Below are 21,265 nucleotides of genomic sequence, written 5' to 3' on the forward strand. Positions count from 1 at the left end.
GCTTGTGGAGCTGCAAATTCAGAGTTCAGTGGGTGTTGCCAGTGAACCTGCCCTATCTGACGTTCTCCAATCCATACTGTAGACTTGTGGTCTGTAACCTGTGGCTCTCTGGCTGTTGCAAAATGACTTTTTGATAGTTTTGGTAGAGCTGTTGAGCCGCTGCTCTAGTGTTTGTGCCTTCATCTCATCCACCTTTAACCCTTTCCAATCCACTGTCTGACCTCTCAAGATATTATGATTTGAAGCTGTACAGCTCCAATGTTGGAAGACATCCGTCTTGGTTCTCTTACTGTATATTGCCAGCCTCTCTGCTGTCGGAGCCTACCCAACGTGTCACATCATGCAGTACTGGCTTTAACCAGCATATAGCGCTGTTGTATACCGGCAGAAAAAGAGTAAGCCCCCTAGGAAAACCAGAATGCAAATTTGATTGGAAAGGGTTAATACTAGGACATAGCTGGGGGGGGGGGGGAACCAAAAATGTAGAGTGTCTACTGACTGTATTTATAGCCACTAGTCATAGGTGTACTACTTATGCTTTACCTAGTGTAATAGTAATAAAGTTTGTGCTTATTTTGCAGATGTTTTTGTATACGTGTATACCATTAGTTGTATGCCATAACGCACTACGTACAGAATGTCCTCACACAGTTTGTAACATGTATTTTTTTATTAAACAATTTGGTAATATTTAGGATGTTTAATTATTTTACATTTTTTTTTGTTTCTGTCAAATACATTAGTATTAACAGTTAACAGTCTTAAGCCAGGAACTAAACAATAAGCAATAATACAAAAAAAAAAAATCACGAGAGTATAAAGAACTGAGGCGAGTCCATTAGTCATACATAAATTACAACAAGGTCTGTGGATAAGAAAAAAATATATAAAATGGGTTTATTTAATGTACAGTTGCCTTGTGCACCCAGTAGGTAACTCCAAGATTTGGAATGACATTAACGCCAGTTAAGGTTTCTGAATAAGCTCATGCGGCCGACATTTATTCATCCCGACTCCCTCCTAAACATGTAAGCTCCGGTGAGGGTGCAGCACGGTTACCTTAATAAGAAGAGTGGATAAAGCCGCTGCCGCAGACACCTGACAGCAGCTTATCTCCAGTGCGAACAAAGGATGAGGCATATTGAAATCCAATATGACCGATCCTTCCTTCCCCGACAACTACCATCAGGAGGGTTAGATGGCCGTTGAACATAGTTTGTCCGAGCTCTGTCTAATGTATATGGGCACCGTATGTTAACGAGGTATGCGTGACAGCAGTGCCTCATGCCAGAATCGGTGTCGCCCATTGCCCTAAAAGGGTTGCATTTTTATTCACTCTACACCGGCAAATTAGTTTCACAACTGCGTGTTCGAAATGGGTTTATTATAAATATCCATATAGCCATAGGAGAGTCAATTTGTAACCCTTCTTTCAGAGCATTTAAAGGGGTTTTCCCAGGCACAAAATGAAAATGCTGAAATCTAGAAGGTACAGATGAATAGCGGCAACCTTTACCTGCCGCTCTGGACCCGCCGCTGTGTTTACATGCATCACTTCTGAAGTAAACAGCCATCGTGTTACCTATAATTCCCAGCATGCATAGAGCTTGTCTCTCGGCCAGCACTGTAGCTCCACCCACAGCTCACAGGTCCTGCAACTTACTAGCAGCAACCTCCCTCCCTCTCACAGCCCAGAGAAAGCCAGCTGCAGCCGACAGACAGAACCTTCCGTCACTCTGAACTACACGAGCAATACACTCCTGTCCTCCCATCATGCACGGCTCATAGTTGGATGTTGGAGGCTATGGACAGGGGAGGAAGTAGAGACATTTTCAGCTGGAGGGTGATGTGACAGATAGAAAAAGAAGAAAGTAGCTAGGACCAGGTACAATGGCCCTATCCCAAAATTACTTAATGTGATGATGTACATTAGATTTTAAAGTGTTAGTTTGTGCCCAGAATACCCCTTTAAGATAGTTAATTCTCATTTTGAACTACATTGGCATCCATCGCCTATAGGCTGCAATGTATACTGATGTAGGCCAACAAGACACTGTAGATTGAAGGGGGACCGCTGTGGGATATCTATGCTCATTCTGAGTTTAGGAGTCCAGTGGGCGGTCCCACCAGTGACTATTTTATTTCTCTATGTAGTCGCACACTAATAGCAATCAATCACTGATAGGACCGCCCACTGGACCTCTAAACTTAGAAAGAGCGGAGATATACATGAAAAAAATTTACTGGTTCTACTAAATATAATCAATCTACGCTGCTCCTCCTGCTCTATAACATGCTGTCTGCAGATGGGAATATTGGGCGAGCTATAAAATGTGACCGTTGCCAGCCTAGTTATCAAGAAAAAAATTCAACAAACTGTGGGACCGATACACGGAGCTTCTGATGAACAATGTGGACGCTCATGCAGAAGAGCTTGCATGGCTTTGGATAGGTTTGATGTAATCAGTTGTACATGGCTTCTGTCGATCTGACTTTGAGGGCAACTTTAGACGTTACAATTTATTACATTGTATCAGCGTTTTACTTCAGGTCGAAAAGTGTTGACTAATTATGATAACTACGATTGCAGAAAAATGCAGTATGTCCTAGGCCAAGGGGAATTCAATTAGAAGGGGTATTCCAATGCCTTTTTGAACAAATAATAAATATCAAATTTGTGAAGGTCCAAAATTCGGCACTACCCCCAGGAATCAGCTGGTTACCAGGGCCGTTGTACACCAGAACAGCTCTGTATATTGTGCAGTGACGGGGAATGGTACTGCAAGCTAAGTCCCACTTACTTGTGAGACCCGATTTGGCCAGATTATAGATGCCCTTACATTCTGCTGTCTCTCCTTTGGCAGAACGAGTTAAAACTAGACTATTAAGCCAATCTTAATGAACATGCGGCATCGTTGGTTCTAAGCAAATTAGAATGCATGGTACAGCTCATGAACTGGCAGTCTTGTCTATACATAGATAACTCTACAGACTTGATGCAAAAGAGTTTTAAATTTAGATCCACTGGGTTTCAAGCTACATAATGCATGATGATAGTTTCAATAATCATACATAGCGGTGGTTTATTAATTAAATCGATGGGCATAAATAATAAGACTACAAAGCCATTGCCGTGGGTTTGCATCAAGCCTAGTGTGCCGTTCCCTCTCTTTGGTCTTTGACTTGGCAGTAGGCCAGAGCACAGTAGGCCAAGTGTGGCCACGGGGTATACCTGTCTAGATGGCAGCTCGGAATTAGAAGGAGCTAAAAGGTTGGATTAATATAGATCAAAAATTATCCTTCATTTTTATTTGCTTTGCACCTTGCTAATACATTACCTCTAGTTACTGCATTATTATTAAAGGGGTTGGATAGGTCTAAAATAACTGAGCACATGTAGCACTTCTTACTAATAGTTGGTCGTCAATTATGTTCCCTGGTATGATGGCTACAGGAAGGCAGACTTGGCCGGCCACGAGTAAGCACAGGGCAATGCTTAAAGTGACCCTCCAGTTTTGGGACTAAATTCAATCCCAGGAAGGTTGTGTATATACTGCAAATATGGGCTTAGCCAATAACCATCTTCCCGACTCCCCATACAGATTGGTATAGGCCAGGGCGATGGTTTCTTTTTGAGAGTTGCAGCCAAATAAGCGCTGATTACCACTCCCGGAAGTAGAAGCCAAAAGGACATAATTGGATTGACCTCATAATAACCAGAGATAACTAGGGGATAAATCAAAGTTTTATCCTGAAGTTATCACCTTTTGCCACATAGGATTATTTGTTTGGCCAGCTTGTGAAGGATCCAGACCAACCTCCAGTACTCAACATCAAAGAACTTGAAAACACTGGAATACGATGTTACTACTAGTACCACCTAATGAACTCAATGCAGCCATTTTAGCAATATTTCAGACTCAAACATGCAGTTAAAAAAAAAAAAAAAAGAGCCTTTTTTTATCTGTTACAAGGTTTTCTCCAAGCCCTCCTCTTAGCATAAAGATATTCTTCCGCAGCTATCCGGATGAATAGGAGGGGCCTAAAACAAGCTTGTATAGCATGGAGAAGCGGTGTATTATACGCTGAGCGATCACTGCATCAGTAACACGGTCCCAGTATGACGGCCGCGTCACAATCTGCTCTTAAAGTGCTGACCTCTCCTCTTCGCAGCAGAAGGCAACATTTGGCAGTCATGAGTAAACATGGTGACTTCAGTGACTTTGACCGCAGGCAGATTGTTGGTGCTCGGAGGTTTGGTCCCCGTATTTTTGAAACAGTCACACTTGTTGGCTGTTCGGGAACAACAGTATCAAGACTGGTTGTACCATGGACAGACATCCGAAAGAAGATCACACAGCGGCAGGCGACATGTGGTTGATCCTAGAGGTGAGTGTCTAGTGGCACATGTGGTATGACAGCAACAATGTGCCACAGTACCAACTGACCCAGCAGTACAACAGCGAGGAAGTTAGGCAAAAGTTCTACAACGGCCATGTGGCGTAACTTTCGTTGACTGGAGCTCAATAGCCGAAGACCGACAGGGATGCCCCTGTGCAATCGCCAACACTTTGCATGGGCTCAGGAAAGACGTCAGTGGACTTTGGACATGTGGGAGAAGCCTGTCTGGAGTGACAACTCCCATTTCCTGTTGAATCGTATAGGGATATGTTCCATGGGTGCACCATTGAATTTCAACAGGTCGGTGGGGTGGCAGTGTCATGGTCTGGGGAGCGGCTTCCTGGCACGGCCTATGACTGTTGGTTATCATACCACAATCCTTGAATGGTGAACACTACAGGGACCCGTTAGCTGACCATCTGCAACCATATCTTCAGGAAGTCTTCCGCGACCACAGTGCCATCTTTCAACAGGATGAATGCTCCGAGTCATCAAGCTTGGATCACTAGTGAGTGGTTGAAGGAACACAATGAATTCCCCAAACTGTATTGGGCCCCAAACTCACTGGACTGTAGCCCTAATGAACAGTGGAGCTGCAGTGGGCGTAGGTCAAGGATGTTCGCCACTTTATGGAATCTCTTCCTCAACATCTAAAAGCCATGATCACCCTAAAAGGTGGGCCAACCAGTTATTGCGTAAGTGTTTCTAATGGAGTGATCGTTCAGTGTAAGGCATGGACAACTTCCTTTACTACGTCAATACCACATGGAATGAACACTGTGGTGACCAATTCAGGCAGTCAAGTGGTTGCCATCTCAAGTACCCCCAGCAAAGAATACACTAAAGGGACTCCGCTAGCAAATAAATATTTATGCAGAACGGTACGTAATACTACTTAGCCTATGTATGAACAGTAAGGTTAAGCATTAAGTACGATTTAAGAAAGACTTCAAAGACACTTATTGTGCCATCATTTCATTTTCACACAACACAGGGTTTAGAGACAGGTTAGAAAAATAAGTGGCACTTTGAAAAGTTGAGAAAAAAAAAAGGTAAAAAGTTTGGTATTTGTCAGGACCAACTATTTTGTTGTTGTCCCTCACATAATTTGACATTGATTTAAAATACCCTTTTTGCTGCCCCGTAAAGGGACGCTGACACCAGGTTTCCCATAGTAACCCGAAAAGATGGATTTTACTTCAAGCTTTCTGGACAGGTTCAGCAACCACATACCATTATCATAGTAAGAGACTTTACCAGCAACCGCTCCGGTCAAGTCTCCTAAATGCTCCCCATCTTTCCCTGATTGCTGCAATTTTATGAACTCCAGAAGGTCAATACCAGTTTGAACATCCTGAATATCAGCTGCAGTGCCCAGAGTGATATGGGCACGACTTCCCTTGGGAAAGGTATCTTTGGGCATCACTTCTTTCTCAGCATCTGCAGGCCATACTAGCAGCTGGTCTGGTTGGAGCTCTACTTGTGCTCCGACTGTTTTGGGGGTGGCAAACAAAGCAGAGATGTGGAGAGTGTAACCCTTGGAGTAAGCCTTCTTCACGGCCTTAAAAAAAAGAAAGTGAAAGATACTAGACTTAGTAGAGTCCAATGCCAGATATATCTGAAAATGGTCATACAATATCAAGGTGAAACATTCCTCTCAAATCCGAGACTTAAAGGGGTTGTCCAATGAAACTATCTTATCTGTCCACAGGAATGGGGAGAACCATCTGATAAGCGGCAGTCTCATTGAGGGGATTCCGATCGATCATAAGAACCAAGGCTGCTAATGAATGCAGTGGAGGTCACGCATGCGCCCTACCGCTCCATCTATTTCTGTGAGCCTGCTGGACATAATTGAGTACAAGCGTTTGGATATGAGGCGCATGCGTGACCACCGCTTCATTCTTCCATGGACATTCTGGACCCCATTCTTGTGATAAGTGGGAGGGGGTGTACGGTGTCGCAGCAGTTGCACCCTGACCGATCAGACACTTGCCACCTATTCTGGGGATTGGCAATTAGTTATCTTCATGGGACAAATCATCTAAAAGGGGTTATTTAGGATTTAAAAACAAACATGGCTGTTTTTTTTTTTCAAAAATGGCACCACAACTCTCCATGGAGTGAGGTACAATACTGCAAACAACCCGTGGACGAAAGTGCTGCGGTTTTTGAAAGAAGGCAGCCATGTTTTTCTAAGGCTCTTTTCACATTACATTTTTCCTGTACGTCCAAGGTTTCCGCCAGGAGAATTTCTGGTGAAAACTAGATATGAGCGAGCACGCTCGGATACAGCAGTTACTCAAGCGAGCGTCGTTCTTCTCGAGTAACTGCTTACTGGTCCGAGCAGGCTTGGGGGGGGGGGGGGGTGTGAGGGGTTGGGCGGTAGGGATGTCTATCTCTTTCTCCCCCGAGCACGCTCGGACCAGTAAGCAGTTACTCGAGAAGAACGACGCTCGCTTCAGTAACTGTATACATGTGGCGCAGAGTGCTAAGGCAGCAGAAATGCAGTCCTAAGCTCTCACTCACGACCTGAAGGTTGCAAGTTCAATCCCCACCCTTCCGAGGTCGGTAAAATAAGTACCCAGCTTGGTGGGTACTCATTTTAAATAAGTTACTTGAAAGCGCTGCAGAATAGGTTGGTGCTATACAAATAAGATTTTATTTTACTTTTATTTAACAGATGGCACTTGGTGGCATCCATCATACATAGAATACCAGTATAAAAATAATATATATGTATACTGCATGGTATACTTTGTATGCTGGATACCTCTGCAAGGAATAGTGGAAAGAAAAAGAGAAACCTAATGGAAACCACCTGGACAGATGTCAGACAGCGTACAGGGGAGTTTCTGTGGATCCAGGGGCTTTCCCAGCACATACGCAGAAGATGTAATGTGAAAAGAGCAAAATCCCCTTTAAGCACCTTAGGATGGTCATACACACAAGATAATTCCCCTCTTGCCATTTTTGGGCAGGTCAGGGGAAAAAAAACAGCTGGCCAAAAAGCATTTGGCTGAGGCCAGTGACAGCATAATTCATAATATGGACTTTCATCCTGGCCTGACTGCAAGTCTAACTCGAACTCCAAGCATTATAGGAATCTACGATGCTCAGGGGTTCGGGTCAGGAGACCCACAATCAGGCCGTGACGTAAATCCGCATTATAGACGCAAAAGCGCAGCCGAAATTCAGTGATGTGCCGCTGGCCTAAACCAAATGTTTTTTGGCCAGCTGTTATCTCCCCCTGCCCAAAAACACGTACACCCGGCCAACATCCAGGTTTATATTAACAGCAAGAGGGGAATTAGGCCACTGCCACTGAAAATTGAAGTCAGCCATGTCCGAGTCTCGTCTCCCCTGACACTTGTGGGCAGGGAAGTGTTGAAAGCCACAAACCACATTAGATGTTTGGCCATTCTCCACGCAGAAAAAAAATAAATGGAGGTTTAGCTAAACTTGATCTAATATGTATATATGACGTGCCTAAAGTTTAACAAATATAATATTGCTGTCTAACAACAATCTACCCCAACTCCCAAAATTCTGCTTGGCGCCTACCAGTTTTTACTAGAAAATTTTTTTTTTAGCGCAGCTAATTCTCAACAAATATATAGGTGTGCACTGGCGTCACGAATGCATTTTGGGTGATATTTGTACACATCCTAAACCTTTCAAGGTCATAATGGTTATCTGTGGTTACCCATGCAATAATCACTCACCTCCTGTTGTGCATATTCTTCTGACCCCAAAACCTTCCCGTAATCACAGTATTTGGCAGTACAGTGAAGAATGTTGGGAGATTTGGCAAAATATTTCAAAAGATCCAATTTTTGTTTGTCTTCACAGCCATCTGAGAGATAAAAAGTATAACAAAAATAAGGATTTATACACTAGAAAGAATCCTGTGTGCTACCACCCAAAGCCAACCAACCCGTCTCGAGTAGAAACATCTCGCTCAAGTGTGACTTTTTGACCAGCCAAATATAGAACGCCTTGACGTTTAAAAGGTAACGAGGCTGAAAGGTTATCATTGAGCTACAGGGTTTACGAAGTGGGAACTTTGTGGCAACATGACCCACACTGAAATCAAACAACATTTGTGTCTCCAACCCAACTGGGAAGTTCACAGTTTCCTTCTCAACGGGGTTGGATGAAGGAAAGCAACAACTATCTGGAACACATTTCCACTACAGAGTAGTGGCTGGCAATTCTCCCCTTCTATTACTCAGGCCTGACCTACAATGTAATTTTTAGGTTTCCTGACTTAGATTGAATTTCATTTTCAGATTTTAGGGTAACGACAGACTAGGGTCTGTTCCAAACCATGTATGATAGCAGATGTAAAACATCTTAAATAGCAATAGGTACATACAGAACAAATATTAGCCTGAGGTGAGGTGTATGAGAGTCTTCAGACCTATTAGGGAAAAGTCATCTGAACCCACCAATTTCAGCGGGATCGGCCAACTGTTGGCGCAAAGTAGGATCAGACACTTTGAACTTCAGCGCCCGATCCACTAGTTCTTCCTAGAGATAAGCCACCAACAGAGGTGTCTGGAAGCAACTTACCCCCCCTTTGCCCATTTAAAAAAAAAAAAAATACATGAATGCTTGGCCAAACCGAGCATTCATGTGTATGGAGAAGTCAGGAGCAATAGCAGTCAGCTAAACAAGTGCTCGGCTGACAGCTACTGAAGGTGTATGGACACCTTAAACAATGAAGACAATATTATCCCAGCTATTTTTCCAAGTCACCACTCGATTCACAATCCAATGCATAGAGAAATAACGAAACAGACAGTCCTGGAATAACAATCCTAACCACATCCCATTGTACTGTGTTACAAGTCACCAGAAGACACAAAAACAACATCAGTACGACAGTAACACATACATGGTAGCAGACGCTTCTTGAAGGCCTTGAGGTTTCCCAACTGCTCCAGGAATTCATGGCTGATCTTTCTAATGCCATCTTCATCTCGCTTTGCCAGGAACCAGCCAAAGTACAGAGGAAGCAACTCCTTCTCCAGTGTCGGCCTCAGGTTCTTCAGCTCCTCCAACGATAGCTTCCAATGGTTCCGGTCTTTCAACTGAGCACAGTCCAGTCTCCATGGGGTCTTAGGTTCCAGGATAACTACAGCAAAATGATACACGTTGGCCATATCAAACAGCTTATCAAGTCGTTCCCGGTCATGGTGGGTGTCATCCAGGATGACTAAAGTAGCTTCACGTTTCTCAAAGCAAGTGGTTAACTCATCATCCAGTTTAGAGTAATCTGATCCACTAGAGCTCCTCACCGCCGGCTTGATTTGATGTTCGTCAGCAGAGATCAGTCGAGAAGTGTCCTTGTATTTTTGTTCAATTGCTTTCGCTAGGGTGGTTTTACCACTCCCAGGAAGACCCCTCAAAAGAACTAATATTTTGGAATCTCTAATTGTAGCCACACTGTGGTCATCCACTAGAAGTGGGGGCTTCTGGCCCTCTAGATGATCTTTTGAGGCTTGTGAGGACATCCTGTGGTGGAGAACCTTGACTGTTCCTGACGTAAACCTATTCAAAATCGATCCAACCTAAAGAGAGCAAAATAGGATTTATTATAAGTCTATAGTATATAGAATTACTTCTTTAACCAAGCAAAACTTGTATCCCCTGACCTCTATATGAATATTGACTCGTAGGCCTATTCTTTTTTTCTGGTGGTGGTGGGGGGGGGGTTAGGGCAGAGGAATGTTATCAGTTTTCATAGTAAAGTGCCCATTGTTCAGCCTGATGACCCAACCATCAGCTCCCCCTATAAACAAAACATAAGTGTAGTTTGTAAGCCCAGGACACAATAGTCAATACCATTCACTGCTACCCACTGACATCTCCACTCGAACCAACAGGCTGCCCATTGTCAGGAAAATTAACACTGTGTCTTCCTGGTGAGATTATGGTGAAGGACCCAAGTCTATCATGAGATCTGTACTAAAATTATGGCAAAAATACAGACTTTATCATAAATCAAAAATGCTCTGTATGGCAGCAAATACTTAGAGAAATCCACACAGCTGAACCCCAATATTCATGAGGGGTATTGTGGTGGCACCCCCAAAGAAGTGATTACTAGGATGTATATGATATATGTGTTGTAAGGGATAGGAAGATTCGATTGTGAGCCCATTGGGGTCCAGAACAGAGAGGTCTTATGACATAATACAATATACAGGCTATCAAATAATGTAACAGTTTGCCAACTTCTAAGAAACATGTCAAGATGCAGAAGTCCTTCTGAGGAGACTTCATGTGTGATCATATCGCTTGCACCCAGATACAAGGAGAGGTTCTCCGATCTTCATTACATCTAATACAGTTATCAGCACAGATCCGGTTTCAGGACCGGGCGCCCCTCCTGGCCCTCTCTTCCTAAATATCAATTCCTAACATGCAGATACCAACATAGGTGCCAGTCTCACCCTGTTCTCTGTATACTAGGAGAATCTTCTAATACCCGTACATCAAGATCAGGGCATGCACCCGGCCAATATTCTAGTACAGCCACCTGCACCCGCTCTCTAACAGCGTTTCTCAACTCCGATCCTCAATTTTCCCCGAGAGGTCAGGATCTGCGGCTGCCCTACAGAGAGATCACCTGGGGCACCGACAAAGATGCCAGCGCAGGAGATCCTGAAGACACGACCTGCTAGACCGCGTTCACACAACGGAATGCGCAGAACACAGCAGAGTTACGGATTTTGTTGCGTTTTGAACTGCGGATTTCTTGAGTTTTTCTCCCCCTCACACTTTAATTGCGGAATGACATCTCCTGGAGGTAAGAAATCCGCAAGATGTCCTTAATGCTAAAGAAGAAAGCGGATTTTAACTTTGCGGCTTGAGGTAAAGATCCACGGATTTTAACCCCTTAAGCATCAAAAGTTGTTGTCCCCGCTGGGGACTAAGAAAAAAAAAAAAAAAGGTAAAAATAAGATCAAAGTTTTACTAATTATTATTTAAAAAAAAAAAAAAAAAAAATTTGCCATATTTTTAATAAGCTAATCATCAAAATAATAAAACAAAAATACATATTTGGTATCGCTGCGTCCAGTGCGATCTATCAAAGTAACGCATTAATTTACCCCACAATATGAATGTCATTAGGAAAAAAATAAAAAATAAAGAAAGCCAGGATTGTGTTTTTTGGTCACCTCGTCTAAGAAAAAAATGCAACAAAAAGCGATTTAAAAAGTCGTAAGTGTTCCAAAGTGGTGCCAACGCAACCTGCAGGACGTCCCGCAAAAACCTATAAAGTCTGGTATCATAGTAATCGCACTGACCCATAGAGTAAAGTTATCGGGTCATTTTCGTTGCAGTTTGTGCGCCGTAGAAACAAGACGCACCGAAAGATGGCGGAATGTCGTTTCGGTTTTTTTTTTCCCTCATTTTACTCCACTTAGAGTTTTCTAAAAGTTTTTCAGTACATTATACGGTACATTAAATAGCACCACTGAAAAATACAACTCGTCCCGCAAAAAAACAAGTCCCCGGACGTGTGTGAAGGAGTTACGATTTTTTAAGGGGGAAGGGAAACAAAAATGAAAGGGAAAAAAAAAAAAATTAATAATAAAGAAGAAGAAGAAAGAAGGAGGGGCGTCCTTAAGGGGTTAACATGTGGAAATCAATAGGGGTAACATTGTGAAGCAGACATGGCGGCGCAGTCTAATCCTGTCTTGTGCGAATGTACCAGACTTGAGAAACTGGTCTATCACTCGGGCATCAGTGCAGGTGCCAGTCTTCCCCTTACGTAGACACCAGAGCATGTGCCAGTCCTACCCTACTACAAAGTTACCAGGGCATGCTCCAGTCTAATACACAAGCACCAGGGCATATGCCAGTCTTATTCTATAGATACCACAACCTGTGCCAGTCTTCCCCCACAGACCAGGGCACTTGCCAGTCTTCTAATACACAGCTTTCACCCCTCTGCCCGTCCCCCAGGCCTCCCTGCTGCTGCGCCGCCGCCGTCACTTCCCGCCCTTCCCTCTCGCACTGAGGACGCGGCCGCCTGTTGCCCGCCGGGCAGTGGACGGGTGCAGCACCCCTACCTTCCAGCAGGAGCCCCCGGTGAGCTGCCCGAGCTTGTGGTGAAGTCCAAGTGATGGGCGCAGCGTGTGACGGCCAGTGAAGAGCTGCAGGGAGGCGGCCATACATGCCTTCTGCCCCGCCCCCCACTATGGGCACTCCTCTGGCACCACTCTCCACGCCCTGCAGCCCATACACTGGGTATTGTACTGGGCACACAATGCCCTCCTTATCATATGCCATGAGGCCTGAGCGCTGGGTAGCATCATCACTACTGCCAGCATAGTATTACATAATGCAGGCGGCAGATCAGCCCGAAAACTCTACAATTTAGGACTTTTTAGACACATTTTATGCCAACAGATCACATTTATGCCCCCCCCCCCCCCAGTTCAGCCAACGCATTGAAGAATATCCATAAAAGTTGGCATAAATGACCGATCATCGCTCTATCCGTGGTTCGTACATTACAGTGTCAGGGCTCACATTGGCGTAGCGGGTTCAGTCCCGTAAATCGCTGCGTATTTCGAGTTTTTCCAAGTGTAAATACACGGATATTACTGCGTATGTTTGTGCAAAAAAAAAACGTAAGAAAGTGCAGCAGGTTTTCACCTTCCGCCTTGCGTAAATACATAGTGAATACGTATGGACCGGGCGTATTCGCCGTGCGGTTTTCACGCTTCCATATACTTGCATGCGCTTCTTTGGTCCGTCATACAGACCTAAACATGGTAAGGCATGCTACACATGTGAAATACGTATGTTTGCGTATCTCAATGCAAGTCTATGGGGCTTCAGCACGGCGTCAAAAATACGCACGTAATACGCAGACTAAATACGCCTGTGTGAGTGAGTCCTCAGTAATTGCTTCTAGGGTATGACTTGTGGGGGCATTGCAGGCACTTACAGGGGCATCAGTGGCTGGCATGGGGGTATCCCTGTCGCTGGGACACTGAAAGGGTTAATCCCAACTTGGACATCATGGGGAATGACTCACATGTAAGTAACACTCCATACTATCACTTAGGATATCCTACATTTTGGAGCTGCACATCGCTGCGGACTCGCACACCGTAGATGCGAACAGACATCTGACGTACGGTGCCCATCTCACGTCTCTCAATAGCGCTGTTAACCCCAAAGTGCCCTGTATCCCCGCACCAGGAGTAGACTGGCCATTCAACCCACCTGGAAAATTACCGGTGGGTCTTGGGCTGCTGGAGGGAAGGAGGTTTTTTGGTGAAATGTGCCGGCTTGCCTCCTTCCATGCAGCTCACTCAGTGAGTTCGGGATAAAGCGATCATGTAATCACGGATCACTCTACTTGGAGGTATGCAAGTGAGCGGTGGCGGACTGCAGAGGCCGGGAGGAGCGGCACCATGGCACAGGTGAGTATAACTTTTCTTTTACCATATCTAAAAGGCCTCATGCCCACGACCGGGTCGGATTCTGCCTGCGAAATCTTGCAGCGGGATCTGACCCGTCGCCCCCCAGAAGCCCTATACTCACTTGTCCGGATCTGCCGCGAGAGTGTCGGCCGGCGAATGCGCAGTGCAGCGCATGACGCATCGGCACTGGGGTATGATGCGGATTCCCGCGATACCTCCGCTGTGCCCACAACGCGGAGTAACACGGAACAAACGGCTTCCATTAAATGCAATGGAAGCCGTCCGTGCATTTTTCCGCACAAATTAGAACATGCTGCGATTCTCCCCCCGTAGCTGATTTTCGCTCATGGGCATAGGAGAATCGTTTTACACAGCATGTCTATGGACGGACATTGCTGCGGATGTTGTGGTGGGTGTCTGACTGCGATTTCCGCAGCGATAATCTGTCCATGGGCATTAGGCCAAAGGCATCACTAGTGAGTGGAGAGGTTGGGACCTTTGAGAGGCATTATTACTGAGTGGAGGCCTGTGAGGGGCATTATTACTGAGCAGGGGTCTATATGGAGCATTACTATGGAGTGGGAGCCTATATAGGGCATTATTACTGAGTGGGACCTTATATGTAGTTTTTCTCTTGAGTGGGAGCCTGTATGGAACATTACTACTTCATGGGGGCCTATATGGGCGATAATTATTGGGTGGGGACCTGTGAGGGGCATTTTTACTGAGTTGGGGCCTATATAGGGCATTATTACTGGGTGCGGGCCTATATGGAGCATTATTAGTGAGTGGGGGTTAATATTGGGCATTATTACTGAGTGGGGGCATAAGGGAAGCATTGTTATTGGGGGGGGGCATTTTACTGTGTGTGGAAACGAAAAGGGGCACATACTATGTGGGGCCTACAGGGAGCACAAAAGAGGGGATACTATTACTGTGTGTCACCTCAAGTGACATTACTACTATCTGGGACACTATGGATGGGGAGATTATATAGAAGTTTGCAAAATGGAGCTAAATCCCTGGGAAATTGAAGAGTCAAATATGTCTGTCTAATTCTGCAAAGACAAGTTGGGACCAGGAGAAGTCATCATGATGATCTGAGCCAGATGATTTTCAATGGTTTCATTCTCATTAGCGATATTTTCACTGTAACCTCACATTGCAAAGAAGAATCGGCGTTATCGCCCATTGTTTCGAATGGGGCCAGCAGCAGCAGCGCCATCCCCATTGAAAACATAGGGAGTACATTGCGCTCCCCTGACACGTGGGGAAACGCTGAGACTTTCGGTCGGGACGTGATCATGGCTTTTGTCTTTTCACCTGATTTATGCCCACGATGGGGCCAGCATAAAAACGCATACACTTGTGTGATAGGGTCTAATACTAATACAGCTGTGGCATGCCTGGGGGGTCTTTGCTAAGCCTCTGGCTCCTGACTGTGGCATCTATGGAGTTAATTGACAGGGATCAGTCTTTTTGATCCTTGCCAATACAGCGAGAGCTCGGCTGTCATTCCGCACGGGAATCATGCGGGCACAAACACATAACATAAATGTCATAGCAGCTAAAGACATGCCAGTCTACTATATTCATTTACGTCATGGGGGCTTAACCCTTTCCAATCCACTGTCTGACGGCTGAAGACATTTTGCTTTAAGGCTGTACAGCTCCGATGTTGGAAGACGTCCGTCAGGGTTCTCTTACTGTATATTGCCAGCCTCTCTGCTGTCGAAGCCTATCTAACGTGTCACCTCATGCAGTACTGGCTTTAGCCAACAGATAGCACCATTGTATAATGACAGAAAAAGAGTAAGCCCCCTAGGAAAACCAGGATACAAATTGGATTGGAAAGGGTTAACAGGTTACAAATAGGCGGCACCATCATGTATACCTCAAGTTCTAACAATTCGCTGCAGTGAGCTATGCATGCCGCAAGGTTTTCCCCTCCTACCACTTCTGTGGCAATTTGCTGACTCATGCCTAATTGTATTCGCCCCACTTGCTGCTGGTTTGAGCCCACCTACAACATGGGGCCACTTTGAAATTTTTTTCCAAGGCCACTTTGATTTCCCATTCCACCCCTGCCCGTCATAGTGTCTTTTACATCACATCAATGAACCTCATAACTCTCATATTGTGGGCTTTATTTGTGTCAGTCCCAGCATCATTATAACCCACAGTCTATGAGCATCCGTCACAGTCTCTGTCGTGTTGAACCAGTCTTACACCATTCCTGCAGCTTAGCCATTCCCAGGTCCACGTTGCTGTCAGCGGCTTCCCATGCGGTCCTCACACCACCACCACAAACTCCACGACTCTCTTTTTCTGCTGCATCTGCCACACAAGATGTGCTGACCAGCACACACACACCTATATACAGACTCACACACAGGCAGACACACACACACCCATAGACAGACAGACACAGAGACATACACACACACCTATAGACAGAGTCACACACAGGCAGACATACACACACCCATAGACAGACAGACAGAGACAGCGACACACCTATAGACAGACTCACACACAGGCAGACAGACACACACCCATAGGCAGACAGACACACACACCTATAGACAGACTCACACACAGGCAGACAGACACACACCCATAGACAGACAAACACACACACCTATAGACAGACTCACACACAGGCAGACAGACAGAGACAGCGACACACCTATAGACAGACTCACACACAGGCAGACAGACACACACCCATAGACAGACAGACACAGACAGAGACAGATAGAGAGACACAGACACACACACACCTATAGACAGACTCACACACAGAGACAGACAGAGAGACACACACACACAGCTGCTCCTGGCCTCTGTATCTGAGGCTGGAGCTGTGACGCAACTCCAGCCCTTCCTTATATATTCACACGAGTGAAGGAATCTTCTCCCATACCTTTGCATGATGGGTCCCTTCTACAGACATAGGCTTAGGCCGCCTTCACACATTGAGGACCCGACACGGAATTTCCGCTAACGGAATGGCTGCAGACATTCCGCATCATTTACAGTACCAGCAACGTGGAGAGGATTAAAAATCCCCTTCATATTCATATGGTGGAGAATTTCTGTGACGAATTTGCAGTGTTTTTGTAAAACTCCTGATCCTGATTATGCTGCGGAATCATGCTGCGGAATTCAGCCCTTGAGATACAAGAGTTGGATTCTGCAGCTTTTCTGCAAGTGAAACCGCGGCCTAATCTGCATAATTTAGGTGCAGATTTGGCCACCGCAAAATTCATGTGGAATTACTACAGATGTTAATTGCTTAATGCCCATGCCGATTCCTCCATGTGAGAAGGCAGCCTTAGGCTGGGGCTACATGGCGGCTTTGGCTGTGATACACATCGCACAGTCCGACAGTCCGACATCGCAGGCTAATGTGATTGCGGTCGCGTTGTAACTCACTAGCTGCAGAAACGTCAACTGTGGTGATATGTAGTAAAAACTAATGACATCACCGCTGTGTCTGAATATATCTCCCTAAGGGATTCACATGGGTGATAAAATCGTGCGACGTGAGTGTGAGTAAAAAATAGAATTATGAAACCAATGATTTTCAGTGGTTTTCGTCACATTTGCGATCTTTTGACTCATGCGATGTTGCAAGAAAAAAAAAATCGCAGCATGTCCTATCTTTCTGCGATGTACGATTTTTTTAATCTCCTATGTTTCCCTCCTTTTTATTGCATTGCAACGCACAAACTTGCGATTTTTGTGCAATGCGATTTTAACATTATAAAGTCCTTTTGACTTTTGCAATAAAAAAATTGTGTCATTTGATTGCAGGCGGCAGCGATGCGAGATGACGCAAAAAAAAGCATTGCTAACGCTCAAAAATCTCAGTTAAAGAAAAGTTGATTTTGCCGCGACCACCTGTGTGAATCCAGCCTTAGGCCTCATATCCACGGGCGCATTTGATTTACGGAATCCACATGGGAGATCCAAAAATCACGCTGCCCAGCATGCGGATTTTATTTGTGGACCTCCTGGTCCGGGAAAACAAATCACAGCATGCTCCATTTCTGTGTAGATCCCGCACTGATGGCTTCCATTGAAGTCAATAGAAGCCGTACGATTCGCGGCACACCTGCAGAGGTGCTGCAGATCCGCGGGAAAGCAGAAGTTTAAAAAAGAAGCGTACTGCACATGTGCGCAGCGCGCCCACACTCATCTGCAGTGCAGAAGAAAGAAGATCCGGGCAGGTTCGCAGAAGCTAAAAAAAAATGCTGTTTGCCGCGGGCAGGGTCTCTCGCTGCGGACTCCCACGGGCGGAGTTTGACCCGCCTGTGGACATGAGGCCTTAGGGTGCATTCACATGTAGCGGATTTGGTGCAGATTTTCTGCAGCAGACAGTCTGCACCAAAATTCACATGAAATTCCAAATCAAATACGCACAATTGGTGCGTATTTTGCAGCCCTGCACCAAAATCCACTACACAAAATACGGTGTGAATTTAATGCAGCTCTGCAGCAGGCTTTACCCCTTCAATGGAAAGGGTGCAATATGCTGCAGATCCGTGCCAAAATCCACACCATATTTTTTGCTGCAGATTTTGGTGTGGACCGCTGTCAAATTTAGCACCAATTGTACAGAATTTGACACAGATTTTGGTGCAAACTATCTGCTACTCACCTACCGGTAGGTATGTTCACATGGCTGATTTTGCTATGGAAAGTCCCATTGACATTTGCGTTAAAAAACCGCAAGTGTGTGGGAGCCCTAAGTCAATAACGTCGGTTTAGTAGGTGCAATCCTAAAAAAACAATAACCTCATGAATTGGTAGCAATGACCAATTCAACCCCAGCCAAATATCTTCATACTGTGACAGAAGGGAATATCACATATAACTACTTCAGTGAGATTGTTCTTTTGATTACAGCGCCCTCTAGCGGACAAAGATGTTATCAACACAAAGCTAAGAGGCTTTTTTGTAACTTTTTTTTTTATTCGAAAGGGTTTCAAATGTATATTTTCCAAATACTTATTCGTCCATCGATGCGCCTCTTTTCTAGCAGTGTGTCATGTGACATTACTGTTGGCTCCCAGTCCAATGAGATCCCGTATACAGGTCTCATGGATGAGAATCAGACTTTACCAACAGGGGGCTGCCCCCATTTGGGGCGGTTTCTGGCAGGACATTGGCGGCAGCAGTCACAGGTATATATACAAACACGTCAGCTCTGCAGCCGATGTAAGCAAAGACCAGCGGTGAGGGTGGGAGTGGTGCTGTTGGTCTCCGTTTGAGCAACTGTCAGTAATGCCCAGGATAGATTACACAGAGGGGTCCCATCCCAATCCCGTTTTCATGATTTCAGACATGAGCTAGGGTGCAAACCCTGGATATAAAGTCTAAATATGACTGAAGTTTTACTATGAATGGAAGTTTATCTGTGATGATAACTCTTCCACATATCTTCTGGGGGGAACTTAGTGCCAGCAATAGTAAAGCTGGCTGTACACGTAAGCTAAGTAATGGCCAGAAAGTGGGCGATTAACCATCAATGTGTCAGACTAAATTGGGGGAGCAAGGAGGTACTTTAAAAACAACCTAAAACAACACAGCTGGCTTGTGCAAAGTAGCAAATGATTGGCTGATCATGTCATACATTTGCATTTTCAATCAACAACTGCCCCAAAAAATCCATTATATCATCACTTTTTTGTTTAAAATCACTCATTTAAGTCAACATTTATCCTATCTGAAGGCCCATTTACACTAACAGATGATCGCTCAAACAACAGTTTGAGTGACCGCTTTGAGCGATCATTTTGCACAAACTATTAACCCTTTCCAATCCACTGTCTGACGTCTGAAGACATTACGATTTAAGGCTGTACAGCTCCGATGTTAGAAGACGTCTGTCAGGGTTCTCTTACTGTATATTGGCAGCCTCCTTGCTGTTGAAGCCTATCCAATGTGTCACCTCATGCAGTACTGGCTTTAGCCAGCATATAGCGCTGTTGTATAATGGCAGAAAAAGAGTAAGCCCCCTAGGAAAACCGGGATACAAATTGGATTGGCAAGGGTTAAGTAGCTACTCAGCTACTGTGTGCAAATAAAGCCTTCCCTGAATGCAGTTAATAGCCCAGGGGCTATTATCTGTGCTCAGATCCTTTGTTCTCTATGGGGAAACAATGCTATCAGCTATGGAGAACTGCTGATAAGAGTGTAGGACGATTTTTAGGTTGGACTCAGTTTAACCATCAGCTAGCAGTGCCCGAAAAGCGCACAATGGGCATGCGTTTAGACGCGCCGATGATGGCTAAAACGCAATGGTATCCAAGGAGGAGGCAGCATCAACGGTGTAGAAATTGTAGAAAAAGGTTTTATTGCTCCATAAAATGGGATGTTTTGACTTAAAGGGGTTGTCCCGCGCCGAAAGGGTTTTTTTTTTTTTTCAACCCCCCCCCCCGTTCGGCGCGAGACAACCCCGATGCAGGGGTTAAAAAAGAACACCGCACAGCGCTTACCTGAATCCCCGCGCTCCGGTGACTTCTTACTTACCGGCTGAAGATGGCCGCCGGGATCTTCTCCCTCGGTGGACCGCAGGGCTTCTGTGCGGTCCATTGCCGATTCCAGCCTCCTGATTGGCTGGAATCGGCACGTGACGGGGCGGAGCTACACGGAGCCCCATTGAGAAAAGAAGAAGACCCGGACTGCGCAAGCGCGTCTAATTTGGCCATTAGACGCCGAAAATTAGGCGGCTCCATGGAAACGAGGACGCTAGCAACGGAGCAGGTAAGTGAAAAATTTCTTATAACTTCTGTATGGCTCATAATTAATGCACAATGTACATTACAAAGTGCATTAATATGGCCATACAGAAGTGTATAGACCCACTCGCTTTCGCGGGACAACCCCTTTAAGGCTTGAAAAAGACTTAGATTAAGTCGAAACGTCGCCATTTTATGGAGAAATAAAACCTTTTTCTACAATTTCTACACTGTTGATGCTGCCGTCTCCTTGGATACCATTGCATTTACTTGGGGTTGGATTCATGACCCCACAGGTGGCTTGGCGTACACAGATTGGAACCTCTGCACTTAAGTGCATGTGTTAGGTGTGCTGCGGGACTTTCCTATTATTTATGATGATGGCTAAAATGATCGCCGATTAGCGATTTTTTTTTGTTTTTTAGCGATCATCGGCTGGTGTAAATGGGCCTTAACAAGTACAGCTTAATAAATACAGCCTTACATTTACATAACTGCTTTTGCTCCTATATGAAAGCATAGGAGTGATACGTGGTGGAACATTTGTCCCGTGTAAAGGCACCTTAAGGTGTGAATATTAGCCTGTGATCTCATTGGTATATTACTGTGAAAATTATTACTGATTTATTATTGCTGGAAAAGGAGTAAAATGACACAAGCTGT

The 21,265-nt window shown here is 45.1% G+C and overlaps 1 protein-coding gene across 2 annotated transcripts; it reads right to left on the bottom strand.

The window, feature by feature from the left end:
• Positions 1-651: 651 nt before the first annotated feature.
• CNP (2',3'-cyclic nucleotide 3' phosphodiesterase) lies at positions 652-12,600 on the bottom strand. Of its 2 annotated transcripts, none has more exons than XM_066587570.1 (4): positions 12,489-12,600; positions 9,302-9,977; positions 8,127-8,257; positions 652-5,962 (listed from the first exon to the last, which is right to left on the bottom strand). In XM_066587570.1, exons 1-4 carry the CDS (start codon positions 12,588-12,590, stop codon positions 5,501-5,503), a joined length of 1,371 nt encoding a protein of 456 aa, XP_066443667.1. In that variant the 5' UTR covers positions 12,591-12,600; the 3' UTR covers positions 652-5,500. The 2 variants fall into 2 exon arrangements, with proteins under 2 accessions (XP_066443667.1, XP_066443669.1); XM_066587572.1 differs by lacking the exon at positions 12,489-12,600 and adding an exon at positions 10,062-10,249.
• Positions 12,601-21,265: the final 8,665 nt, after the last annotated feature.

This window comes from Eleutherodactylus coqui, chromosome 13 (assembly GCF_035609145.1).
Source record: "Eleutherodactylus coqui strain aEleCoq1 chromosome 13, aEleCoq1.hap1, whole genome shotgun sequence".
Classification (NCBI taxonomy): Eukaryota; Metazoa; Chordata; class Amphibia; order Anura; family Eleutherodactylidae; genus Eleutherodactylus; species Eleutherodactylus coqui.

Coding starts and splice junctions, on each gene's coding strand:
- CNP (XM_066587570.1), bottom strand. CDS start 12,590: ATGGCCGCCTCCCTGCAGCTCTTCACTGGCCGTCACACGCTGCGCCCA. Junction 8,258..9,301: donor CAAGAAGCGTCTGCTACCAT/GTATGTGTTACT, acceptor TTTATCTCTCAG/ATGGCTGTGAAGACAAACAA. Junction 5,963..8,126: donor AAGAATATGCACAACAGGAG/GTGAGTGATTAT, acceptor CTTTTTTTTAAG/GCCGTGAAGAAGGCTTACTC.